We start from the raw sequence: 23,117 nt of genomic DNA on the forward strand, positions 1-23,117 counted from the left end.
ATTGTGCAGGGCAATGCGCACGGACGAATCTCGCTAATTGGCAACACGCCTTTCGTTAATTGGCCGCGCGCAACACTGATAATACGACTTATTGTATTGCCACCGAGTATTAGCGATGGAACGCTCATTTGAAAAGGACGTGGTTTCGCGTTTAAGGAGGGGTTTTCTCCCCCGAAACCTCCCCTGGCTACGCGCCTTGCGGAGTATCAACATTTAATATTCATAAAAGTCAAGTAAGCCCAGAAATTTTGTTGCGCTTCGCGCACAGTAGTTATGGAGTGAAAAATATGTTTTCACGAAAGTATCAGTGAATATAATTTGGGTACCGGATTGCTTAGTTCCGTTCACACCGCATTGTCGCCCATATCATATATTTAATCACAGTAAATATGGCCCACCATAACGTTTGAAACTGACGTTTCGCAATCTAGCAATTACCTATCATATTGTAATCTGGCAGCCCATGACGTGTCTTGCTAATCTGGAAAATCCGGCTTTTTTAAACGTTTCACCCGTTTTAGCAGATCACCTTTGAAGCTTTATGGACAAAAGACATGAAATATATTTTCCGCTTTTTAGAAGTGGTATTTGTATTCCAATTTCAATTCCGAGTATCATACTTTGAGTTCTAATTACTTTCAGTTCTTCTGTCTGCAGTACATAGCCTACTTGTTGAAGCATAAAAGCGAGTGTAGTAATGCTTCTATTTTCCGAAAATATAGCTACACTAAATATAAATTTTACGATCCCCTATATGTGTTATTAACGTATACTAATCGCGCAAACTGTTGAAACATTATCCGATAGAACTTCTCCATATTGCTCTTCGCCTAAACTTGGGGCCTTATAATATGGGGTAGGGCGCCATGCCGTGATATTCTCTAAAACGGTGTCTTCTAGTAAACAAAGGGTTAGTATCGCATTTTCATATCAATACTATGATTTGCATCCCATGATGCGAAAGAATGCTTATCCAGTCGAAAGTTGATACCTGCTAGGATGCATCAATACGAATCAAACTCTCCACACCTTCTGCATAGCTCAATTTGCAGTTTTTGACAGTCCATGCGATCGAATTAAGACTGTTTTCAAAACTACTTACTTGAGTAGATTTAAAGTCAGCCAATTTTACTTCTACTTCAAGTAGTTTTAGGTAGCTTATGGAAGAAGTACTTCTAATTGTACTTGAGTATATTTTTCCGTCGCTACTTCTACTTCTACTTGAGTAGCTTCCTTGACTACTTTGACCACCTCTGTATGGCTCGCGAGCCATAGGTTCCCGAACACTGCTTTATACTAAGCTCTAGTGAAGACAACACCTTTGCAGCAATATAGTAACCTACAGCCTTAATTTTCATGGCGTGTCCTTTTGTTTTCTCCAGTTATTTTTCATCCAGTGCACACTATCAAGAAAGATACCGGGTAAGCATGCGTGCCCAGCACTGTAGTACCGGCATCACACTCACGGAACAAAAGTTTCATCCACCAGTAACGCTAGCTGTTCTGGACACTCGCAATGATCAATCCTGTGAAACAATCAACCGTGTGCAGTGTGTACTGTCGCACAGGCCATGGTATGACTCCTATTATACAAGCAATATGTGTAACAATGGTGTCCAACTCTCGGGTAGACCATATAGTCTTATATGGCGTGGACACAAGCAAATCTCAGTGGTCACTGCGATTACTCTACGTCACACTTACCGTTTGGCTGATGGCAATTTGACGGTAATTTTTGACCGGTTTGCCGCGCATTAAAATTGATGAAACGGGTATCATTCGACAGCTGTCGACGTACTGATTACGAAAATATAAATTTTATTTCGCTCATGGCCCTGGAACCCTCACAACTAGATTCGAATTTTTGATTGTTATGGAGATTAGGATTGTGACGCAACAATGTGACGCAACAATTCAGTCCGGCTAAACGAGACGGCAGCTCAGAACAAATGAAATGAGTGGCTGCGCAGCGAGAGTGCTCAGCTGGCGTCGCGGCAATGGACAATGAGCTTGTGTTTCGAAGTGCAATCGCGTCGCAGAGAAACGTTGCGCTGTTGATGATGGGTGTCGGTACTTTTTATAGTCGCTTTGGTAAGTATGAGCAGTGAGCACACATTGCCAGCGTTTCCTTGACCTGAAGGGTAGAACTTGGTCCACGAATGCAGTAGGTAAAATGTTGATTTAAAGGTTTCCAGCATTGGTGTCGAGCTAAACTGGGGTCGCGGTCCGGATTCAATCCTTTGGATAGCTTGCGGGCCGAACCATTCAAATGATTCCAAAATGTTACTACCAAATCCATACCTTTTTCACAAGAATGGTCTAATACCAATATTCCCTCTAATTTTTGACGAGTCTGCGCGCACTGACCAACTCACTGCGCAGACCCTTATTAGACCGCAGAGTACGTTTGGAGCCGCACGAATACACTCATTGGGTATAACAAAAATTATATTGAATCCACGTACCAAAGACCTCGCCATCTCATCCGCGTAAGCGGTGTCTTACAAAAAGCCTAGAAGTGGACCGTGCTACAAGTCGGCAGATACGGAATCGGCCTGGTGTAAATAACCATACTAGTCGACAAACACCATGGATACCACAAAACAACAACTACAACGTACCAACGAATAGCAACGTTAACAAAAAAACAAATACACAAATCAATTTAATGCCCAACTTGGCATTGGCCTTGAGCTTCAAGAAGTGCTTCGCATACTTAAGTTGATCACAATAGAGAATCGCTTTTCTGGGCATTGGTTATCAAGTAGGGATAGCCTAGGGTTGCCATACGTCCTGAATTTCCTGGACATGTCCGGTATTTCACTGTTAAAACTGCGTCCGGAAGGAATTTTTAAAATATGACTAACTGTTCGGAATTTTGAAGGCTTGAAGTAAACGTATAGTTTTTTCGTAAATCAACTTAATATTATTTTTGGTCAGATTTATGCTACATGATTTTTTTCTTTTAGTATCACATGTATTGCTTTTATTATGAGGACTACCACCCTCGCAAAAACTGCGATCAAAAATAAATATCATTCGTTTACATAAATAAGTCTCATTGTAATCGCAATTACAAGATAACGGTATATTCACGGTTCTATACCAATACCGAGAAAACCATTACCGAGAATGAACATTACCGAGAATGGCCAATGTCAAGAATATAACTTACTGGGACTGACGTTGTCGAGAAATTTATACCTGAGCATCGATACCGAATGTGGCAACGCCGTGATGCACTCACACGGCCTGTGCATATGCATGACATGCATGCATCGCATATATTGCATTCTCGGTTATGTCCATTCTCGGTTGTGTCCATACTCGGTAATGTCCATTCTCGGTGGTGTCCATTCTTGGTAATGGCATTATCGGTAATGGTTTTCTCGGTATTGACCGGACACCTATATTCACAGAGTCGGTTTAGGCCGCTTGGATGCTTTATTCAAAGATAGTGGTTCTGAACCTGGGAGTAGTTTGCCCTTATTTTGGGGTTCGCGAAGATTTTGAACGCAATCAGCTTCCAAAATAGGCCGTCAGTAAGTCCGCGGGCAAATGTGCCGACCTTTAATTAGTAATAAGTTCAAAAAATTTTGAGCTGGGCTTCGGAACATTTTCAAGTTGAAAGGTTGGAAACCATAGAAGGTTGGAAACCACCGGATGTTCGGTGTTTATACAGCTCAGTGCAGTGTTGGGATGACTCGAGTCATGACTTGACTCGAGTCAGACTCGAGTCACCTTTTTCGTATGACTTGACTTGACTCGAGTCACTTTGCTAAAATGACTTGACTTGACTTGACTCGGCGTATCAGAAATGTGGATTGACTCGTGACTCGGAGCAAAATTCACGAGTCAATTTCAAGTCATCAAGTAAAAATCACCTTATCTTGCATATGTTCGGATTGTTCGCCAAACACTTGTGTAACCCATGAGAGCGACCAATCATTCAATGATCGTGCGTTTTACTGATCGTCAAATATTCTCTCACAAATATATGGACCACAAACGAAGTGATCGAAGCTACAACTTACGTTGTCGTAAACTAGTAGTAAAGTAATTTAATAGCAAAATATATATTTCTGTTCTCTGTTCTTACCTTAACCGAACCTCTTGTTTTATTTAAATTGTAATCGAATATAGTTTATATACTCCTCAGCCATTGGCGCAGATTCGAATTGTATCATACCAATATTATGTATAAGGGATGATTCATTGCATCTTATCAATTCGTTTCTCGATTCTTTATCTTGACTATAGTAACTATAAAATGAGGCTATGCAATTACTTACGTAGTTTAACAGTTCTATTTAAGCGATACAGCCCCTTATTGCATGTATTTGTATATTTAACTCTATATTCGTTCTTTCGTTCATCGGTTCAGAATCAAAGACCAATCAATCTGTTATTCAGACACCTAGCGAAATGCAATGACGTAATCACTAATCATGCTTCATACTTCGAAAAGGCGACTTGACTTGAATTTTGACTTGACTCGTGACTTGACTTGACTTGACTCGACTTGACTCGAGTCACCTCCAAAAATCGAGTGACTTGACTTGACTCGAGTCACCTCCAAAAATCGATTGACTTGACTTGACTCGAGTCAAAATGTGCGATGACTCGAAATGACTCGTGACTCAAAGGTAGTGACTTGATCCCAACACTGGCTCAGTGGTGCAGTGCGCACCGGCAATAGGGTGATAAATAATCTCATCAGCGTGACATGAACATGACTTAACGATGTACAATTACTCTCCTTGCATTTTCGAATTCATCATCCTCCACCAGTTCTATCGCTAACTCCGATCATGTGGACGGAGAGAGGATCAAAGTAATATATATTGAAGAACCAATAATATTGACATAATTCATTCAGATCATTCCACGACCAGATGCATATAGAAACCAGATGCGTATAGTAAACCCCCACAAGTTACATATGTTACCCCACGGCGTGCCCAATAAGATCAGTGTTTATTTGGGCGGGAGGGGGCTGAAAAAATGTGGCTTCGGCCCTGGTTACAAACTTACAACACACAACCACATACTCCTGAACCAGATCGTGAGCACCTCTAGTCGATAGATAAAGCTTTGCTGGTGTGACGTCATATTGATCGACAATGTGCTACTACCTCATGTTGAAATCCGCTAGTGGGCGCTGAAGAGCGTCCGGAATTTGTGCCACAAAAGTATGGATCTTGACTCCAAAATTCAAGTAAGTCTTAACTTTTAAATAATTGCTTGAGCTCGATATCAGACTGCATGTCTATCAACTCTAACAATCACGTTGTTAATAAATGCTGCTCAGTGAATGTGTTGATATTAAGTAATGAGAAAGTGACTGTCAATTAAGAAAATTTCTTTTTGCCGTCATGATTCGAAACAATGCTAAACATGATACATTTTACCTATCTTTTAACCCCTATCCATTTTCTTCTATTACCATTATAAAGCAGTGATTTTCAAACTTTTTAGGTACTACGCCTCCCTTTGTGATAGGAACAATTTCGCGCCTCCCTTAAATTGATATCACAAAATATTAAAAAGTGCAACCAGAATGCTAGCACTCCCAACGGATAGTTTGATGACATGGAAGATCATTGCTGTTGATGACAGAATTCTAAAATATCAAAGTCGGAGCAATACACGGAGCAATAACTCTATGCAGGGGGTATATCGCGCGGAGCGCGAAAAAAAATGTCTCATTAAACTTTGGCTTCGCGCCACCCTTCTGATGCTTTTACGTCCCTCAGTTCGAGAACCACTGCACTGAAACGTATATTGTATATGCAATAGCACAAAGCTTATTTTCTTCGTCGCTTCCTTCCGAGCAGTGTGCAGCTTTAATAGCTTTTATATTGAGCGAAGCTTGCATTTTTCTGAACTTCGCTCTCCCTTGTTTCGTGTGTTTATCATAAGACCGACTTCATTTAAAAATTTTAATCCCGGCGACATGCTCGGCAAAAACTGAAATGACGGGTATACCCCTGACTCCAGTATACAATTAGTGCTCTAAATTCCAAACCTAAACTGTTATGTTCTTGATCTTGTTTGAACATTAACTCAATACGACGAGGTTGCAATACTGAATCAGTATATTATACAGCAGAATAACTATAGACAAGCGACACAATCCAGAGTCCAGTTAAACGAAAAGACCACGAGACAACAGAACACAGGGTATAAATACAAGCACGACACGAGGAAATAATGATTGGCTGTAATTACTAATCCTATAGAAAGAAAGAGTTGTACGACACTAAAACGTAAATGCACGAACATAACATAAACCTTCTTTGAATTTCTGTTTTCGGGGTTCTCGTTTGGGCATACCGATTAATCCTTCATGGGTGATATGAGTCGTATAGTAACAGCGAGCATTGATCGACTTGTTTTACGAATTAGGGATTTGGAGACGTATCACGTACCAATTGAAAGACATACCGTATATATAATGCGTAATGTGACAATGGCAACAAATAAGGTTCGAACTAGACTACATGGAAACAGTGATTTCTTGTGACTACTCCTACTTTGCCGCCTTGCATATATTTTGAATCTTGATTACACAATACACATGCCAGGTAAGTCGGCAGCGTAATCGTGACATATTAATGAACAGGCTTCAAAGTAAACGAATTTCCTGTTCATTTGATACAGCCTATGGTTTTAGTCATTCAAAGGGCAAATTTTATGCTTTGAATTCCAAGCAACCTTTCGCGGGCCGCTCTTTGCCCAGGTCTGCTATAGGTATAGTCACATGCAAATCGTACGGCCGAGTTCGCTTGGACTGGCTCTGGCCAAAAGGAAGATATCTTTTAACGATATTGTCTTCGGTAATTAACAAACGCCAACGAATTCAAACCAACCACGGTGACGATTCTCTCATGAACATACACTCTGGGAATGCTCATTGCTCACGTCGACCGTCTGCAAGACAGACAACGAAGCATGCTTTGCTAGTCTTGCTCAACATTATGTACATGTACTGCTGGATACAATGTAAACCAGTCTATCCAAGATGCATTTTGGTGAGGGGAAAACCTTCTTAATGTCAGAAAACTATTTCTGTGACAATACGTCTGCTCAATGAGCCCTCCAAGCGCCAGACAATTATCGTCCGATCTGCAGGTTGTTGTTAAGCAGCACATTAACTCATCACACAGTGCGTAGCAAGCCCACATTTATTCAGCATTACGACACATATTTCAGACGGGTCCACATCACAGAAAACCGCACGAAACAACTCTACAGTCAATATCGATTACACCTAAACTGATACTCCATGAATAGTAGCGGACAACAGAATTTAAAAACCAGACCGAGACGCGACACATTTCAGAACGACCGTGATTCGACAGTGCGCCGTTTTACCAGATAGACACGGGCCCGATTCCGCATGAACAGTGGAGACGAAAAGATTCATTAACACCTTGATGTGACGACAACTTGTTAAAGCATTGCAATATGAAGTATAGGCGTGTCGCTACCCAAATGGCGTCACCATCAGAAGGTGACATATTCATTACGTTTCACAAAATCTCCTGTCGGAAGGAGTATAATACTGCAGGTAAACGTTCGAGTCAAACCAGCCGGGGTAACTCTAGCTAGCGCATTAGTAACATTGCTTATTCTATGACAATCCATCGATTACTACCTACCACAATAAACATTGATATAATAAACACAAATTAAACAATATTCGAATCGCAACAGCAACAAAATAACGCATTTTTTTAAGATTATATATTTTGTAGGGAATATAAAATCTACATACAGTATATAGCTCTTTTACAAACTGACGAAAACGCAGTAGACAATCACTTAATCATCACGACACGTACACGGGTTAGACGTTGATTAACCAACAATCACGCGTATATATATGTATATAAATACCAACGTAACACATCGTAACGGCTACAACTTGGGTTAAAACCGCTGCGAAACCGCCGCTTTTACGCACAACTCGTGAAGAAAACAAAACGTAACAGCGCGGAAATGAAAATTACCGCAAAATATAACTTTTTTCTCACATAATAATATCGGTTAAAATAGAACTCTGCACTAAAAAATTAAAACAACAAAGTGAATAAATAAACCACAAAACGAGGAATAGACTACATGAAATGAACTTACCGGGCGCGTGCCTTTGAAAGACCCACAAGCACCGCAAAGCGACTGTGACCAATACTAATTCGCAAATTCAACAGGTGCACAAGAACCTGAACGGCTGCACGCTCGATCGAGCAGCGCCACAACACCTCAATCAAGCCTCACAAAAATATGAACATTTATGAGGACCATATGCCATTCTTCATATTGAAAGGGTCCCGTAAAGGAATCGATGAAAATTAATTATTGATATACCGTACAAGCATATATATATAGATATATTACTTTGAAAAAGCAGAAAAAAGACTCTGATCGGAACCAGGAAAAAAACTGAAGAGGGGAGAGCGAGATTTTTTATCTGTAATACGGAGGAAAGTGTATTCGATAATAACCTAACTTTGAGGGTAAAAGCGTCTTTGACCCTTGTGATATCTACGTTAAAAGCATAGCGGCATGAGAGAGAAACTATGTGACTGTCCGCAGCGTTTAAAATGTTGACTAGGAAAGCTTTTAAAACCGAGGCCCGAGCGCGACGGGCGTTTGCGAATAAGGTACCAGGCAGCATGAGCATGCTTCATAACACTACAGAAATGTGTATCGGCCGCGTATTCCCCGGCGTGGCGACAGGCAACAAAATCGCTTCGTGACAAGTCAAAACATTTGAGCCTCTTGGAGGTACCGGTAAAGAATTTGATAATGGATTGAGCCACATATTCAATCGTATACCGAAGTCAAGCGTATTAAGACGCTTTTCGGAATCGGCTAGTCTGCCGCACGTAATTTTCAAGACTCGAAGCACAATTTCACGATTCCAAATCCCCACAGTGCGATCAGAGATAAGACATGATCAAGCCCGCAGCGCGCAGATATCGGAACGGGGGCGCGCGCACGCCAGAGAATACCGACACCATTTCGCCGCCAAGTGCAAAGCGACCGCGAGAAACCCGCGCGCGCGGCGGATTCCAAACGTTAACCGACAGATACCAACGAGAACGACGCAAATAATTAGAACAAAGCGGAACACAACGCAACAACTGTATCACAAACACGCTATAGTAGTTAATGGTGGTGGCGACCGCGTCAGTACGGCTTGCCGTCGCTCTTCGCCCGTTTCACTTGGACTTTTAAGCGTTTCGTGCCGACTTGAAACCCGTTCATGGCGCGGATCGCGTGCTGCGCCGACACGCAGTTGTCGTAGCTCACGAAACCTGAAAACGTTCAAAATTACCGCGATTCGCGCGATTGTCAAGAGCAAGCGAAGCTTTAAAAAGGGTCGTGAAGTCCGTTTGCTTCACAACTGATCCTGACTCTAAGCATTTCGATGGTTCTCAGACATGGATGTATTAGCATGCGACAAATTTAAGCTTAGGGTCGAGTTATGTTTACAAGTATGGTTGGGCTTAGGATGAATGAAGTGTTAATTTCAGGGTTAGGGCTATTTGGGGGGTTATAAAGTGACATGCCCAACTGTCGTTTTATCATTGCGCCGCATGCTCAAAAGTCGGGCAACCGTTTTCAATAGACCGACTACGATTTCCGATATTTTCTTCACAGAACTCCGACGTTCCTGTGAATCTACTAAAAAATTGTACGTTTATAACATTTTTCATTGCTAATGTGAACCAAGTGAATCAACCTATCTTTTGGGATTCTCGCAAAAGAAATAATGTTTGTCAAAGTCCGCCAACGTGTAAAACTTTTGCACCTTTTAGTACTATTTTGGGGGTACCAATTGGCTTGACTACAAAGTATTTGAAACCGGACACTACAGACAGTATCTTTCCTGGACTCAATTAATAGAAAATTGAACGAATCTCCGACTGAACAGCCCACACACACATAGCCTCATAGAACAATTTTTCACTTACCGAAACATTTGCTGAGGTTGGTCTGTTTATCGATGAACACTTTGGAAGAAATAACGTTGCCGAACGGCACGAATCTCTCCATCAAGTCGCGATCGTTAAAGTGAGACGGCAGATGGTAGATGAATAAGTTTGCTCCTTCCGGACCTGCGTACGCAAAAAGAGAATCAACACGAAGCATCAAGACTCCGTGTTCCCTCCGACCCCGGTACAAGCAGGGCTATTCAAAAATGCGAATTAGGTTTCAAGTCAAGTTGAGTATTTAAGAATCCCTCGTTACAACATACGACCAGTATGTATGATGCTAAAAGTTTAAATATGGTTCTCTTTTCAGCGACCACAAAGGTATTCCGCTAGCCCTACATCACATCAAAGATAATTTGGCTTCGATCGATAAACGTACCTTCTTTCTGACTGCCCGCCACCCCGTTGGGTCCCATCATCGATTGACCGTAAGCTGAAACAACAGGCAAGAATTTTATTCCACGAGAGCCGCCGACAGAGGCGAGCGAAGCATTCGCCGTTCCTACTCAAGTAGAAGTAGAAATTAGAAGTTGTATGCATCATGATGAACGCAACATTTTTAATGACGCTACAAACAGGCACGATAAGCTATATTCAGTTACCATACTGGGATTATCTCGCGCGGATCTTATTAGAATTTCACTCGTAAAACTGACTATAGCTCATCGCAAAACAATTTTCAACATTTCAAACTTCAAACTGTAACAAAAAGTTGAACCCAAAAATAACGTTAAGTACTTTAAAAACATATACACTTTGATAAGCAGCGCGAGAACGCAAACCTCACTCGAGCCGTCATAAAATGTAGAAACAATTCGTAACTGACCTCCGTTGTGCAAGCCGGTCATGCCGGCGAGCATGTTGGCGTTAGAAGGCCCTGGGTTGACGCCGTCGTGAGGACTCAAACCCAAAGAAGCGGCCATCTGGCTCAACTGCATGCCGTTGTGATTACCCAAGCCGCTTCCAAACCCGTTGCTGAGCGACGAAGCGCCGTTGTGCGAAGCTAAATAGAATACTTGTATAATTAGAACCGTGTGAAATGCGGTAATTGCGGCATCCCAGCTTGCAAGGGTTATGATTTAGATCGGTGTTCCTGAACTTTTTTGACTCATGCCCCTTTATCAAGATGAATATATTTTACTGTTCTCAATAAGGTTATCATTCTACTTTAGATAGCAGCTTTACTTTTATACTACTTCTACTTAAAAGGTGCGATATCGACCCCTTTGGGAACCGCTGTTTTCGATGATGTGTTACGACTAGTTGAGGATTCACGCCGCCATGGTGGGATAAGTATAAAAAATATAACCCATAGTGCAGGTGTGGGGCGGCTTTTGTGCGGAGACCTATAATTTCAGCAGGGCCTACTCAAGAAATTTGCCTCTTGTTACTAGACTCGACTCATTAAAACGAATACTCAGTTCGGACTTGTGCATTAACGAGAACAAGGCTGATATTCGTCTCCGTTGAAACATTGCTATCAGCCAATTCAGGTCTACATTTACTAGCATGTTGAATGGTATCAATGACCATCGTTTAGTACTGTTCGATTCACGAGGACCATAGATGTTTACTTATTCACCAGCGTGATATTGTCAATAACTGAAGCCTGTGCATTGTATGTATCGATCTATTTTTTCAAATTACTGCCGCTAATTACTGGTTGAAATATGTAAGTCTCGCACGTCAAAAAATCAAACGACTCAACCCCGATGGTGAAGGCATGTCAAACTACTTCTGGCATCCACTAACAAGTGATATAATGAAACATAACATAACAGCAGCATATAGATCCTTGCACGATGAAATTCAATGGCGTGGAGAGCGTCATACACTACATTTGCAACAAGCTAAACCGTCAAAGGCTCGAGGCAAACAGTCGACGAGCGCTATTCGCCTCCTCCCAAGTGAAATAATACACACTCACCGCTTTGATTCCACAGCGGAGAATTGCGGTTCTGATTCCTGTAGTTGGACGCGCCTGTGTGACAGAAAAATGACAAAAATGTTACAGAGGTTTCGGCCGAGTTACAATGCTCGTGACGTGGGACAATTCACAAAAGCACCGTCGTCTTATCAATTTTGATGCGTTACCCCATTCTAAATTAGTGCGAGGTAGGCCTGTTGCATTTTTGGTCGAGCTGAGATTCTAAAAAAGCATTGCACAGTAATCAAACAGGCTGGAGTCCGACTGGCAATTAGAAATTTCATCCAAAACCATCAAACTGACATCAGTCACATCCAAGGTCCAATCAGTCGACACAAAAATTTTCACGCCACTCGCAACCATAACAGTCGTGGTTTCGATCACACCAATTCACAGTTTGTCAGATTTTCAGTATTCCGTCACGAAACAGCAGCGAAATATTTCAGAACCCAAAACGTCGATGCAGAGTATGTATAGATTCAGAATCGCGAATTTCCGCGCTATAATAATCATAATCAGGCCCAAGTCGTTGGGCGAAAACGTATCACGACTATTCGTGCTTGTTGGGGCTGTTCAAAAAAAAACTTCTTCTTCAGATTTCACTGGCTACTTGATAAAATTGTTAGATTGGTGAAAACAACGCAGCACACCAAATTTGGCTCAATTCCAACCCTTGGAAGCGAATGCAGTAGAAAAATTTCCTATTCCATGATTTTATAATAAATAACTAAAGAGTAAGCCGCCACCGTAAACAGCCTACTATTTTATTCTAATCCAAATTTTTCAACTGCAATAAAATCGCTTCTACTGGTTGAAATTGAGCCAAAGTTGGAGTGCAGAGTTGTTTCCGCCAACCTAACAATTTTATCAAGTAGCCCGTGAAATATGAAGAAAAAGTTGTTTTTTTGAACAGCCCTAGTGCTTATCCATGCGACCATAAATGTCAGGCCAGTTACAACCAAATGGCAGACATATTCTGCAGTCAAATCTCTTGGGGGATGCCAGAATATTTAGATGGTCGAAGTGTTATATATCACAGGCGTTGGGCGGTACAACATTATTATGTTATTTCGATTGCGGTATTGACAGGCAAGATCGATATTTTTACATTTCCAGTCAATATTTATATAAAGTTCAAAGACATTACAGACATCCTCAAGTGAGAACAGCGCAATTCTATCTGAATCGAAACTTAGGACCGGAGAACGGCAAAAAAACAAGACACACATCCCGGACCCACCCGGATGCATGCTACTCCCTCCATGTGGTGACGATAAGCTCGATAGTGGCGCACCTGTTGACCCGGTAGCGGCGTTGTGAAGTCCCGGGCTGACGGGACCCATCGGGTCCCCGGAAGATTGGTTGTTGTTAAGAATAGACTGGGCGGCCGCGACCAGCGTCACGACCTGCTGCAGCTGTGCCGGACTCAATTGTGCTGGAACCAAAAAGTGGGCATGTCACGAAGTTGGTGCAAGCGCACAGTTAGCAAAGAGACTCTTGGAGGTAGGCTGCATTAGTTTAGCATAGAATTCAATAATATGAAAATGTTAAAGTTGAAGTACATCAGAATATTTTCAGCTGACATTCGTCCTGAGTAACCGTCAGCAAGTGGCCTTGTAAACAATTAAAATGAATATTGTATACCTATCAACAATCGTATCACCAAATCTAACGTCGCCTTTATTTCAATATGAATATATCATTCAATTGCATACAACAGTTAGCAAACTCAACAGTTACCATCAACTCTGGATCGAGCCTAGGGAAGAGTTTTGCAATCACTTTGAGTTCTAGATCAGCGGTTCTCGGCCGATTGCCGTTTATAAATTTCAATTTTATATCTCAATAGCAAAACGCAAGGACTTGAATGCTTGTCCATTGATCAGCGACGTAAAACATCAAATTTGAAACTGATATAGAAATTTATAACATGATTTGCAGCGCTGAGACACATCGTAAGTCACAAATCACAATACTGTGTGCATTTTAGCAAAGTGTTTAGAAGTACCCCCCCCCCCCCGTTGTACATGAAAGTTGGGAGTTTTAAACAAAATCCAACGAAATTAAAAAAAAACAAAGTACAATTTGGAGACATTTGACAATATAATAAAATCAATGAAACGGCAGAGTCGCATTTCCTTCAACAATTAAGTCAACAGTTGATAGTTCCACCAGGACTTCGCCTTGCAGAAACTTCAATAGCACCGTGAATCACGTGAATAATATCAGAGAGGCAAAAATTTCTCATTCAATTGAAGTTTATAATCTTTGCTTTCGAGTTGTGTAATATTGAGTTTTGAGAATTTAGCAGTCCGCAACCTACGTTCTGTAAGTTGTTTCTTAAACGGTTTCGATTGCACCAATAATGAAATGGCGAGTTTTATGTTTCGTCCAAACAAATACAGAATTGTAGATCTTGAATGGCGTCATTGGAAGGAACTTTAACTTGCAACAGGTCAGCACAGCAACTTAAAAGGCTTACGTAAATCATAATCGGCAGGGACTACCATTGCCAGTGTCTCTAAGAAACAATAGCACCTTAGCAAACCGAATCATTGCCATCTGTAAATTGACTGCATGGAAGCTAGCGATGATCCTAATGCAATATGTGTCAGACTCCATAAACTCAACTATGCACCGCTGCGCTAGTTTCAACAGGACATGACACAGGGTAGGTTATCTGTCACCATTTACATTCAAATAAGATAGACAACGGAATACCTTGAGATTGTTTTTTGTCATAAGGTCATCCGCGGGCATATCCGGACGAGTAATTGGAATCAATAACGGTTAATAAGATTTAATTTCCAGTGTACTGCATGTTCCGACTTAATTGGAAAATGTCCACCGTCACACACCGCCATGTCAACCGATCAATAGAAGCTACTGATATACTGTAGGTTACTTTGTTTGCTTCCATGAAACTACCTGTCTGCCTGGTGCAAAGTTGCATAAAACTATTTTAGAAGCTAGATTAGAATTGAACGTATGCGAATTTGCAAACAAAATCTGATTGTGACTGCTTTGATATCCAATGTAACATTGTGCATTCACATCACTCCCAGAAAGTCATGAATAAGTATGCGGAGCTCTCAAAACATTGCAGACGATTCATTACCAGAGCCTAATGCAGCCCAGCAGGCTAAAGCATAGAATCAATAGAAGCACCTAACCATGAACTCACCAATTTCCGCTAACCTTACACGCAAAATCAATAAGAGAGCATAAATGCAGGTTTACCTAAATTAGGAGTTTGCATAGGGTTGCTTCCAAACTGATTAGAATGATTTTGAGCACCTTGTTGAAGAAACTGCAAAGAAAGTATAAAAAAGCGTAAGAATACCGAATACAAACAAGCCCAAGCGGGCTTACCGGGGCTAAAACGGCAAGATTAGCAAAATTTTTCCATTGGGTGGTGAGGGTGTTGAGCTGCGTCTGCACCTGGGCCTGCATTTTCTTCCTCTCCTTGTCTTTCGGGGTGTCGGCAATTTTGACGACCAAAGGCGCCGAGCAACCCTTCAAAAAAACGGAGAATCTCGAATTTGGCAACTCGTGATTTAGCCAGAGAATTGTTTCATCTAGCGCAGCACAAGATACGTTCACAAGCTTTCAGAGACTCTTGGAGGCAAATAACGTCAACATTCAATTCGATAATAATATTCATATTGATATAAACCAGAATATTCTCGGCTGACACTCATCAGGGGTAAATGTCAGCAACAGGTAAAGAATTGTAAAGATATTCATATTGACATGCAATGCTCTTTCCAATCATCTACTAGTTGCTGACGATTACTCCTGACGACTGTCAGCCGAAAATGTTCGGATTCATTTCAATATGAGTAAATTAGTCGATTAAACGAGCTTTTGCGTGCGATTAACAGTGACAATACTAGTGTCGCGAAACATACTGGACAGTGGACACTGCATCCGAAATTGGTTCTCCATAATAGTGCGGAATTAACGGATGAGCACACGGCAATCTAAGGTATATGAACATTTCAGGATAGGACGACAACCACCCCAGAGTATAGCTCAGGGGCGGGCAACTTCTTCAGTCGGCGGGCCGGATACAGGAAAATTAGGTTCATGGCGGGCCAGATTGCTGAATCGATACATTATTCGCCCATTCATCCACATATACAAGGAATAAGTCGTATTTAATGAATGTATTTTAACGAAAGCAATGTAACTGCAAAGTCATATCAGGCAAATGATGACGAATACAATGTGGATTTGAGAACAGCATTGTTATACAGGCGCAGCGATGTTTTCTTCTCTCTGATCAATTAACACACAGTGCGATCCTTAAATAAGATCTCAAGGCGTCCTATAAGCCCGGTACTCCAAATTTACCAAGATATCAATTCATTAGGGTTGAGTACATGGTAAATGCCGATAATTCAAGCAAAGCCACACTGGAATAGACACACAACTACACTGGGCTTCTATAATAGGACAAGATGACCCCAGCACCCGAGTCTGGATTGGCCAGAACGGATAAAGCAGGTAGACTTTCGACTGACCTCCATAGTAGTGGAGTGATGCATGCTGCGTATCGCGCTTTGGGCCATATGTTTCTTGGAGAAGGTCACAAAAGCGCATCCTTTGCTCCCGCCTTCAGCATTTGTCAGCAGCTAGAATGATGAAAAGAGTGAAATCGACAATAAGCCCTGAAAAATCATACAGGAGATATGCAAGATGGTGTCGGTACACCCGCAAAATCAGAGGATACAAAAATGCATGGAGTCTGGGTCCAAAAGTAAATTTACAGATTTCACATCTAGGATCAATGGTTATCAACCAGAACGAAAAAATAAAATTATGAAATAAAAATGAACTGGCTCGGTCGAGAAACATAGGTATTTAATGACATTACCAGTAGCCTAGTCCAATACAGTGGTCCACGTAGAGGGGGGCAAAATTGTTTTAATGATTTTAGATTTAATCATGCATGTAATAGGAAATGAGTTTCAGTGAATGATCAAGTGAAAAATGCCTGTAAAAGTTTAAATTTGTCATTTAATCAAACAAAACTCTGCTCTAGCTTTGTTACAATCCGATAGTCGCAACTCCCATCCTCAGTTAATAGAAGTTGATTACACTTGAAGTAACTTGCTTTCATCCAGTCTACTCCATAGTTTTGTTTTGGTTGCCATCATTGCAGGACCACAAAATTCACCGATAAAACATCACATCGACACTCTGAGCGAAAATAATGCAGGACGCTCACCCGACACTCCTCAATGTCTCCGTAGCAAGCAAACATTGCCCGCACGTCATTTTCAGTATACTTCTTGCTGATCATTCCGACAAAGAGTTTACGTTCATCGTTGCGGCCTTCGCTGTCTGCGGGCTTTACTTGCACGGGATGGTGCATCTTGAATACAAAAAGCATTGACCATCGACACCATGTGATTTGAAGTAACGGTGGGGACAACATATACCAATACTATGTGGTAAGAACAGGAGCCTTCCATATGAAGAAAGACATCCGCATAGACAAGGGGTGATTAATACACCAATTGCAAACATAGCATTGGTAGATCCTGCGATATTGCCCATTCTGTCCATACTTTCGATCATTTATATATGGAGAAGCCAGCCAGTTACCTTCGAACCACGCATCCTTGGCTGATTCAATTCAGTACAAGTCACTGGGCAAACTTGGGTTACGACAAATATGTACACAGTTAACCAAGTAAATGGTATAGGTGAATCATTTTGACTTCATTCTTTTATAAGTGGCCCGCACGATCAAAAAGTATGATCAGTTCCGGTATAGACTATCACAAAAGTCATACACTCATTTTCAAATATCAGGCCAATCCAGAAGTCGCAAACTACTGATTAAACTCATAAGCACAAATTGACAAATAACAGATGCCACAAAACTTGGAGATGAGCAACTCCTCAAGTATCAAATGACAATCAGTCAAAAGAATGGTAATTTGATTGCAAGATTACTCAAGGAATCCTAGTGACTATGGTATATTGGGTGTATGGTGAGTTCAAATTGCAGCAATCATACTAGGTTCAACTGGTTTTGGTACAAGATCATTACCAGCACCATAATTAGAGTCAAGCTCAAAAGCTGCAGATTAAATAAGTTCAAGTCAGTTTTACGTTAACAATAAATATCTTCCCATATCGATATCTTTATTTCTACTCTAGAGTGATTTAATTATTATTGCAATATTAATGCAATATCAAAGAGTCGATATTTGACAAGTATGTTCAGGAACACATCTCGGGTGGAGCAGAAGCATCAAAACTAGCAGATGTAATGAAACATTTTTTAACCAACATAACACTCGTAACTTACGCCGGGCAATGTCTTTATGTTGTGCAACTCATTCTGGGCATCAAGAGCTGATTTCCTCGAGTAAAATGTTACAAAGCAGCAACCTTAACGCAAGGTCATTCTGTTAATGATTGAGTTTGGTAATTCGGCATCACAAAGTTAAAAGCAATACAATGATACAAACGCTATAGCTGTCACTGTGACCAGCCATACATAGAAAATGTGTATCCTATCATGTTCGCATGGTCAATTGTAATATAAACGTGACTGCGTCATATCACAAGATAAGAAGTGGAAATTGTTTCAAAAGCTAAAGTTCAATTAGCCACTTTGCAAATATTTGAATCTGCAACTGCACAAATGTATGACTAAGTCACAGCCCATATCTCATAACACGGTAACTAAAATTTTGCACGAGACAGAAAATTTAGCAAACGTTACAAAGCGTAGAAAATGCGTAAATACGCAATATGTTATCTTTCAATTTGAAACATCTTGATATTTGGAAGCTCTGATAATAGTCGCCGAAAAATGTAAATTCGAAACTGACAAGACTAGTTGCTTTGTGAAAAAATCTTCAACTCCCCTAACTGATGTTCTGAGAATGGATAATACAGGTGATTCTAGATTATTTTGGAATCACTACCCTCCTGGCTTCAAGTAGTGGGCTATAATAGTCAACGTCAACATTGCCGAAATATCGTTCAGTTCAGTATCAACAGTTCTCGGCTGTCCCTACACCTCCAACGATCATTTCGCGAAAAACTGATTGCTTGTTGTAGCTATGCTTCGAGTGTGATACCTAGAGGTTTGAATTGAGATTTGCGCTGAATGTGTGAACTTCTTGTTTTGAAATGTCTAACCAGCATGCTGAAAAGTTTACTACTGAGAAAAGTCAGCAGAAAATGGTGAAAACTGTGTTTGAAGTGATAATAACCATAAGGATAAATTGAAGAGATAGGTAGGATAGTTTAGATATCCATCAAACCTTGGAAAAAACGAAAACAAGTAGCCTAAGTCAGCAACACAAGCATACGAAATATTTTCAGTTCTGATGATTGCTAATATGGGTATAGCTCCATGTAACGAAAAGTAAGCCAATCGTACCTTTACTGGTATTCATCCCTTTATCACGAAGAATGTTCAACTGAAAAATCCGCCCATACTTTTCAAAGAGTTGGTGAAGCTGTGTCTCGTCCCAATTTTTAGGGATCTGCCCGACAAACATTTTTATCGAGTCCGGATCCGGTTGATCAGGGGCTGAAAACAAGGTTCAGATAAGGTAAGCCGCAGAATCGAAACCAAGTAATTCACACATTGCTGAGGGATTATCAGCAAATCAATGAGGTGACTGGAGTTCAAGCCATCAATAACTCTGATACCTCTTGTTTCACAGCTGGATAATTACACTTTATGGTTGGGATGAAAGAAGTAGATACTACATATATGTATATTCAGACTTCTGACTTGATATGCTTCAGTTGCCTACTACTAAAATTCAATAGTAAAATATAAATAGGTATATTCCGTGTGTATGTAAATGCATCAGCAGATTTAAATTAATACCAACGGCATACCAATACATTTCCTCACAAGGCATTAGTTTCTGAAATTCACAAGTTTTCAGAATCCATGTTTGCATTATGGGCATCCCACAAATACCCTAGATAATAGTCAGAGTATGCATGTAATGTCAATCCCATGAATCGCCACCCACGAATGCATTCATCGGCCGAGGTCAAAACAGGACAACATAGCAAATATTGATCCTCGTAAAACCACCAAATCAATCTATTTCACTCGGCAGGTCTAATTACAATCCAAGAGTATCAGAAGATTTTACCTGATCCTTGCGAACTTCCGTTCATTGTAGGGTTTATCAGATTACGGATTATTGCCACGAAAGTAAATTTTGTTTTCACTGGTTCCACAAAAAATTTCAGTCGTATCTGTAATATACAATGTAGATCAGGACATCGAAAGTAGATAACAGTGGAAACAAGTCCTAGACTGTAGATACAGTTTATAAGGGGCCTATCATTGTTCCTATTGTATCAACACCACCATCCATTGAACAGCTGGTTAACTGGTGTGATCGAATGGCAAGAAAGAAGTGTTGTCTTCAAGTTAAGTTATTGTAAACAATTACAAGTAATACAATGGCAGGATTAGGCATCCCCAGGCAACCAGAATTCCAGTAGCCTATTCAGTTAAAACAGCCTGCACTGCACAATGCCATTTAAACTGTTTTGGCGCTGACAGCAGTTCTTACTGTCCAAAAATTTATACAATACAAAATACATTAGATTAGGGCTTCTCAAACTGTCGGTCATTACCCAACTGGGGTCGCAAACATTCTCCTGTTGCCAACACGTAGATACAGTCCATGATTAATCAATTATACAGGACTAGTGCACATGTTGTTAATAGATTTCTAGACTAGTCATGGTATCATCAAGTTGTGACTTTCCTTTAGATAGCTTGGCTATGGCCATTACTCCTGCTCAAGCATTGCAAGTCCGCTACAAATGACAATTGGAATTGCGTCACTTCGAAAATGGGGTTACAGACTAAAAAGTTACAAGAAGCCTGGCATCAGACCATATTTCGAAAATACAAATAACAAATAAGGTTTCGATTCACAAAATAAGAGCTTGAAAATGGGATCACAAAACCTGCATTCCAGCCAAGCTATATATAAGATTACATAGCGTTCAACTTGGTGCATCACTAAGTAGCCTATCATATCAGAAAAATTACTTTTCATTCAAGTACTTCTTTGCAATGATTCTGACATCAACAAATGAACCAAAATATAGCTGATAAAAATTTCAAGCAATTTTGCCATCACTATTCAGTATTTTCAGTAAATCAATAAACTATGCAATTAAGATAAAGTGGTGTCTTCATAGCATTTAGAATGGGATGGATGGCAATGTGTTGTTTATTTGCATAATTATTCACCACCAGAAACTTTTCTGTCCCTCTCAATGTGTCGTTGAAAACAACCAACTGCTCCAGCCTGGCGTGGTATTACAAATATCATTAAAATGTCTCAAGATTATGGATCAGGTGAGTCGAATTATTAATCAGTTAATCAGTTTTCAGTTAGAAATTAAAATGACAAGTGAGAAAAAATTACATATTTTATAATTATTTTAATAATTTTTGATACTAAGCCCATCTCAGTATACCTATATAATGCAGCCGCCTAAAACATTATTGCCGTAAAAAGACATTTCTCAAGCCAACCTGAACCATTAAATACATGAATGGATAATAGGCCTATGTTATCTTGTATAAATGGGTATGATCTTACTCTGTTCTGCTCCCTTCCAAGTACCCTATATATTCTTATAAATATTCGTATGAAGATGAGTCAGGGTACCGAAGAATCAAATATTCCTGTCATTTCAATTAGCGAACTGACATGCATTAAAGGATACTCTTGAAGGTATAGGCTAGAGAACTCACAGTTTAATACAATTTCGAATAATATTTTCATATTGAAATGAATTACTAGAGCTGGCAAAGAATGTAAACTATTTCTGCATTCTGAGTCGCAATCCTGCAGAGCAGAGCAGACCTGCAATACTTTTGTACCCTTTCTTAGCATACAGCAATGGATAACATATAGGCCTTACACCCTGTATGGAACCGGTGTCCTGTGCTCACACTGTTTTATTTCTTCATTATTTTTTAATTAATTACTATAACATGGAAAATCATCGCTGCTCACCTATTATATTAGGCACAAAACGTACCGAGACTCCAGAGGGGCCTTACACAGTAGAAACAGATACAAACCTATGCAAAAATTGTCACCAGCATCAATAAAATTTAATTTCAACAAGTTGTCACAAATTTAAATTAATTTTTATGTATGTGAATCGTGACTGCACTTAAAATGGCAAATTGTTTTTATAAAATCATACCTAAAGCATTATTGGAATCCCCGATTGGAATCTCGGTACTTTTTGCCTGATATATCAGGTGAGCACCAATGATTTTCCAAGTTGAAGTAATTCAATAAAAAATAAAACGTAGTGTGAGCACAGGACAACGATTCCAAAGAGTGATAACATACAGAATAAAATTAGCTGCCGAGACCCGGTATACCTTACCTGAACTGATTGGAGAATATCCACAATAATTAACGGCAGATTTTTCGAATTTCTTGGTCGAGCTCATTCAAGAACAAAACAGTGCGACAATGCACGAACACACACAAGTGTGACATATGTCTACTACCACAGCTTCTAAAAAGAAAGTATAATTCTTCACTCATCACATCAGTTATCAGCACCAGCACGTCAGCGTACGACAGTTCTCATATAGAGATAGCGTAGTCCAAATAACGGGATCTTTGTCATACAATGGATATCTACACAGCCTGCATCAGAGCATCGCCAATTTAACCGCTAAATAAAGCTAATGCTAAACACCGCAGCACTCCGTTCGCGGCTGACGATGACTCTTATTTAGCTATCTCTAATCTAGTCTCGAAGCAGACTGCGTACCAAGGAGCTCGCACTCATGAACCAAACAAAAAGCTCCGGTTTTCCGATCGAATCGCAGATTGGCATTGGCACCATATTATCATATTTGTTGTATTAAGACTGGAGACTTCAGTAGTTAAACCAATCAATCGTCAGATTATATTTCCATCTGCCCAGGACACCCACACACAATGTACAATACGATATGCAAGACACACAATGCGATGTAATGAACAGATAGGGGAATACCGAACGACCAACCAGTTGGTTCGGTTCGGCATATTAGCAATGATTATCAGTTCAATACACCACAAAATTTCGAGGCAATGAAAAGAGAGGAAGGTGTCGCAATGACTTGGAGTAGTCCTTGGAACCAGACA

The 23,117-nt window shown here is 40.4% G+C and overlaps 1 protein-coding gene across 3 annotated transcripts; it reads right to left on the reverse strand.

Annotated features, from left to right (window-relative positions):
* Nucleotides 1-7,173: 7,173 nt before the first annotated feature.
* Nucleotides 7,174-22,538, reverse strand: LOC145444324 (CUGBP Elav-like family member 1-A). 3 transcript variants are annotated; one of them, XR_013916654.1, is made up of 15 exons: nucleotides 22,363-22,538; nucleotides 20,082-20,187; nucleotides 19,346-19,498; nucleotides 18,260-18,342; nucleotides 17,168-17,314; nucleotides 16,461-16,571; nucleotides 15,307-15,450; nucleotides 15,175-15,244; nucleotides 13,175-13,369; nucleotides 11,935-11,988; nucleotides 10,834-11,010; nucleotides 10,387-10,440; nucleotides 9,987-10,130; nucleotides 8,942-9,326; nucleotides 7,174-8,885 (listed from the first exon to the last, which is right to left on the reverse strand). XR_013916654.1 is itself a non-coding variant. In XM_080322271.1 (14 exons), the coding sequence occupies exons 2-14, from the start codon at nucleotides 20,104-20,106 to the stop codon at nucleotides 9,199-9,201; spliced, it is 1,431 nt and encodes a 476-aa protein (XP_080178397.1). In that variant the 5' UTR covers nucleotides 20,107-20,187; nucleotides 22,363-22,538; the 3' UTR covers nucleotides 7,174-9,198. The 3 variants fall into 3 exon arrangements, 2 of the variants coding, with proteins under 2 accessions (XP_080178397.1, XP_080178396.1); XM_080322271.1 differs by having other exon boundaries at nucleotides 7,174-9,326; nucleotides 13,229-13,369; XM_080322270.1 differs by having other exon boundaries at nucleotides 7,174-9,326.
* Nucleotides 22,539-23,117: the final 579 nt, after the last annotated feature.

Source organism: Botryllus schlosseri, chromosome 8, assembly GCF_051294905.1.
Source record: "Botryllus schlosseri isolate E-star chromosome 8, Bs_hap1, whole genome shotgun sequence".
Lineage (NCBI taxonomy): Eukaryota > Metazoa > Chordata > Ascidiacea > Stolidobranchia > Styelidae > Botryllus > Botryllus schlosseri.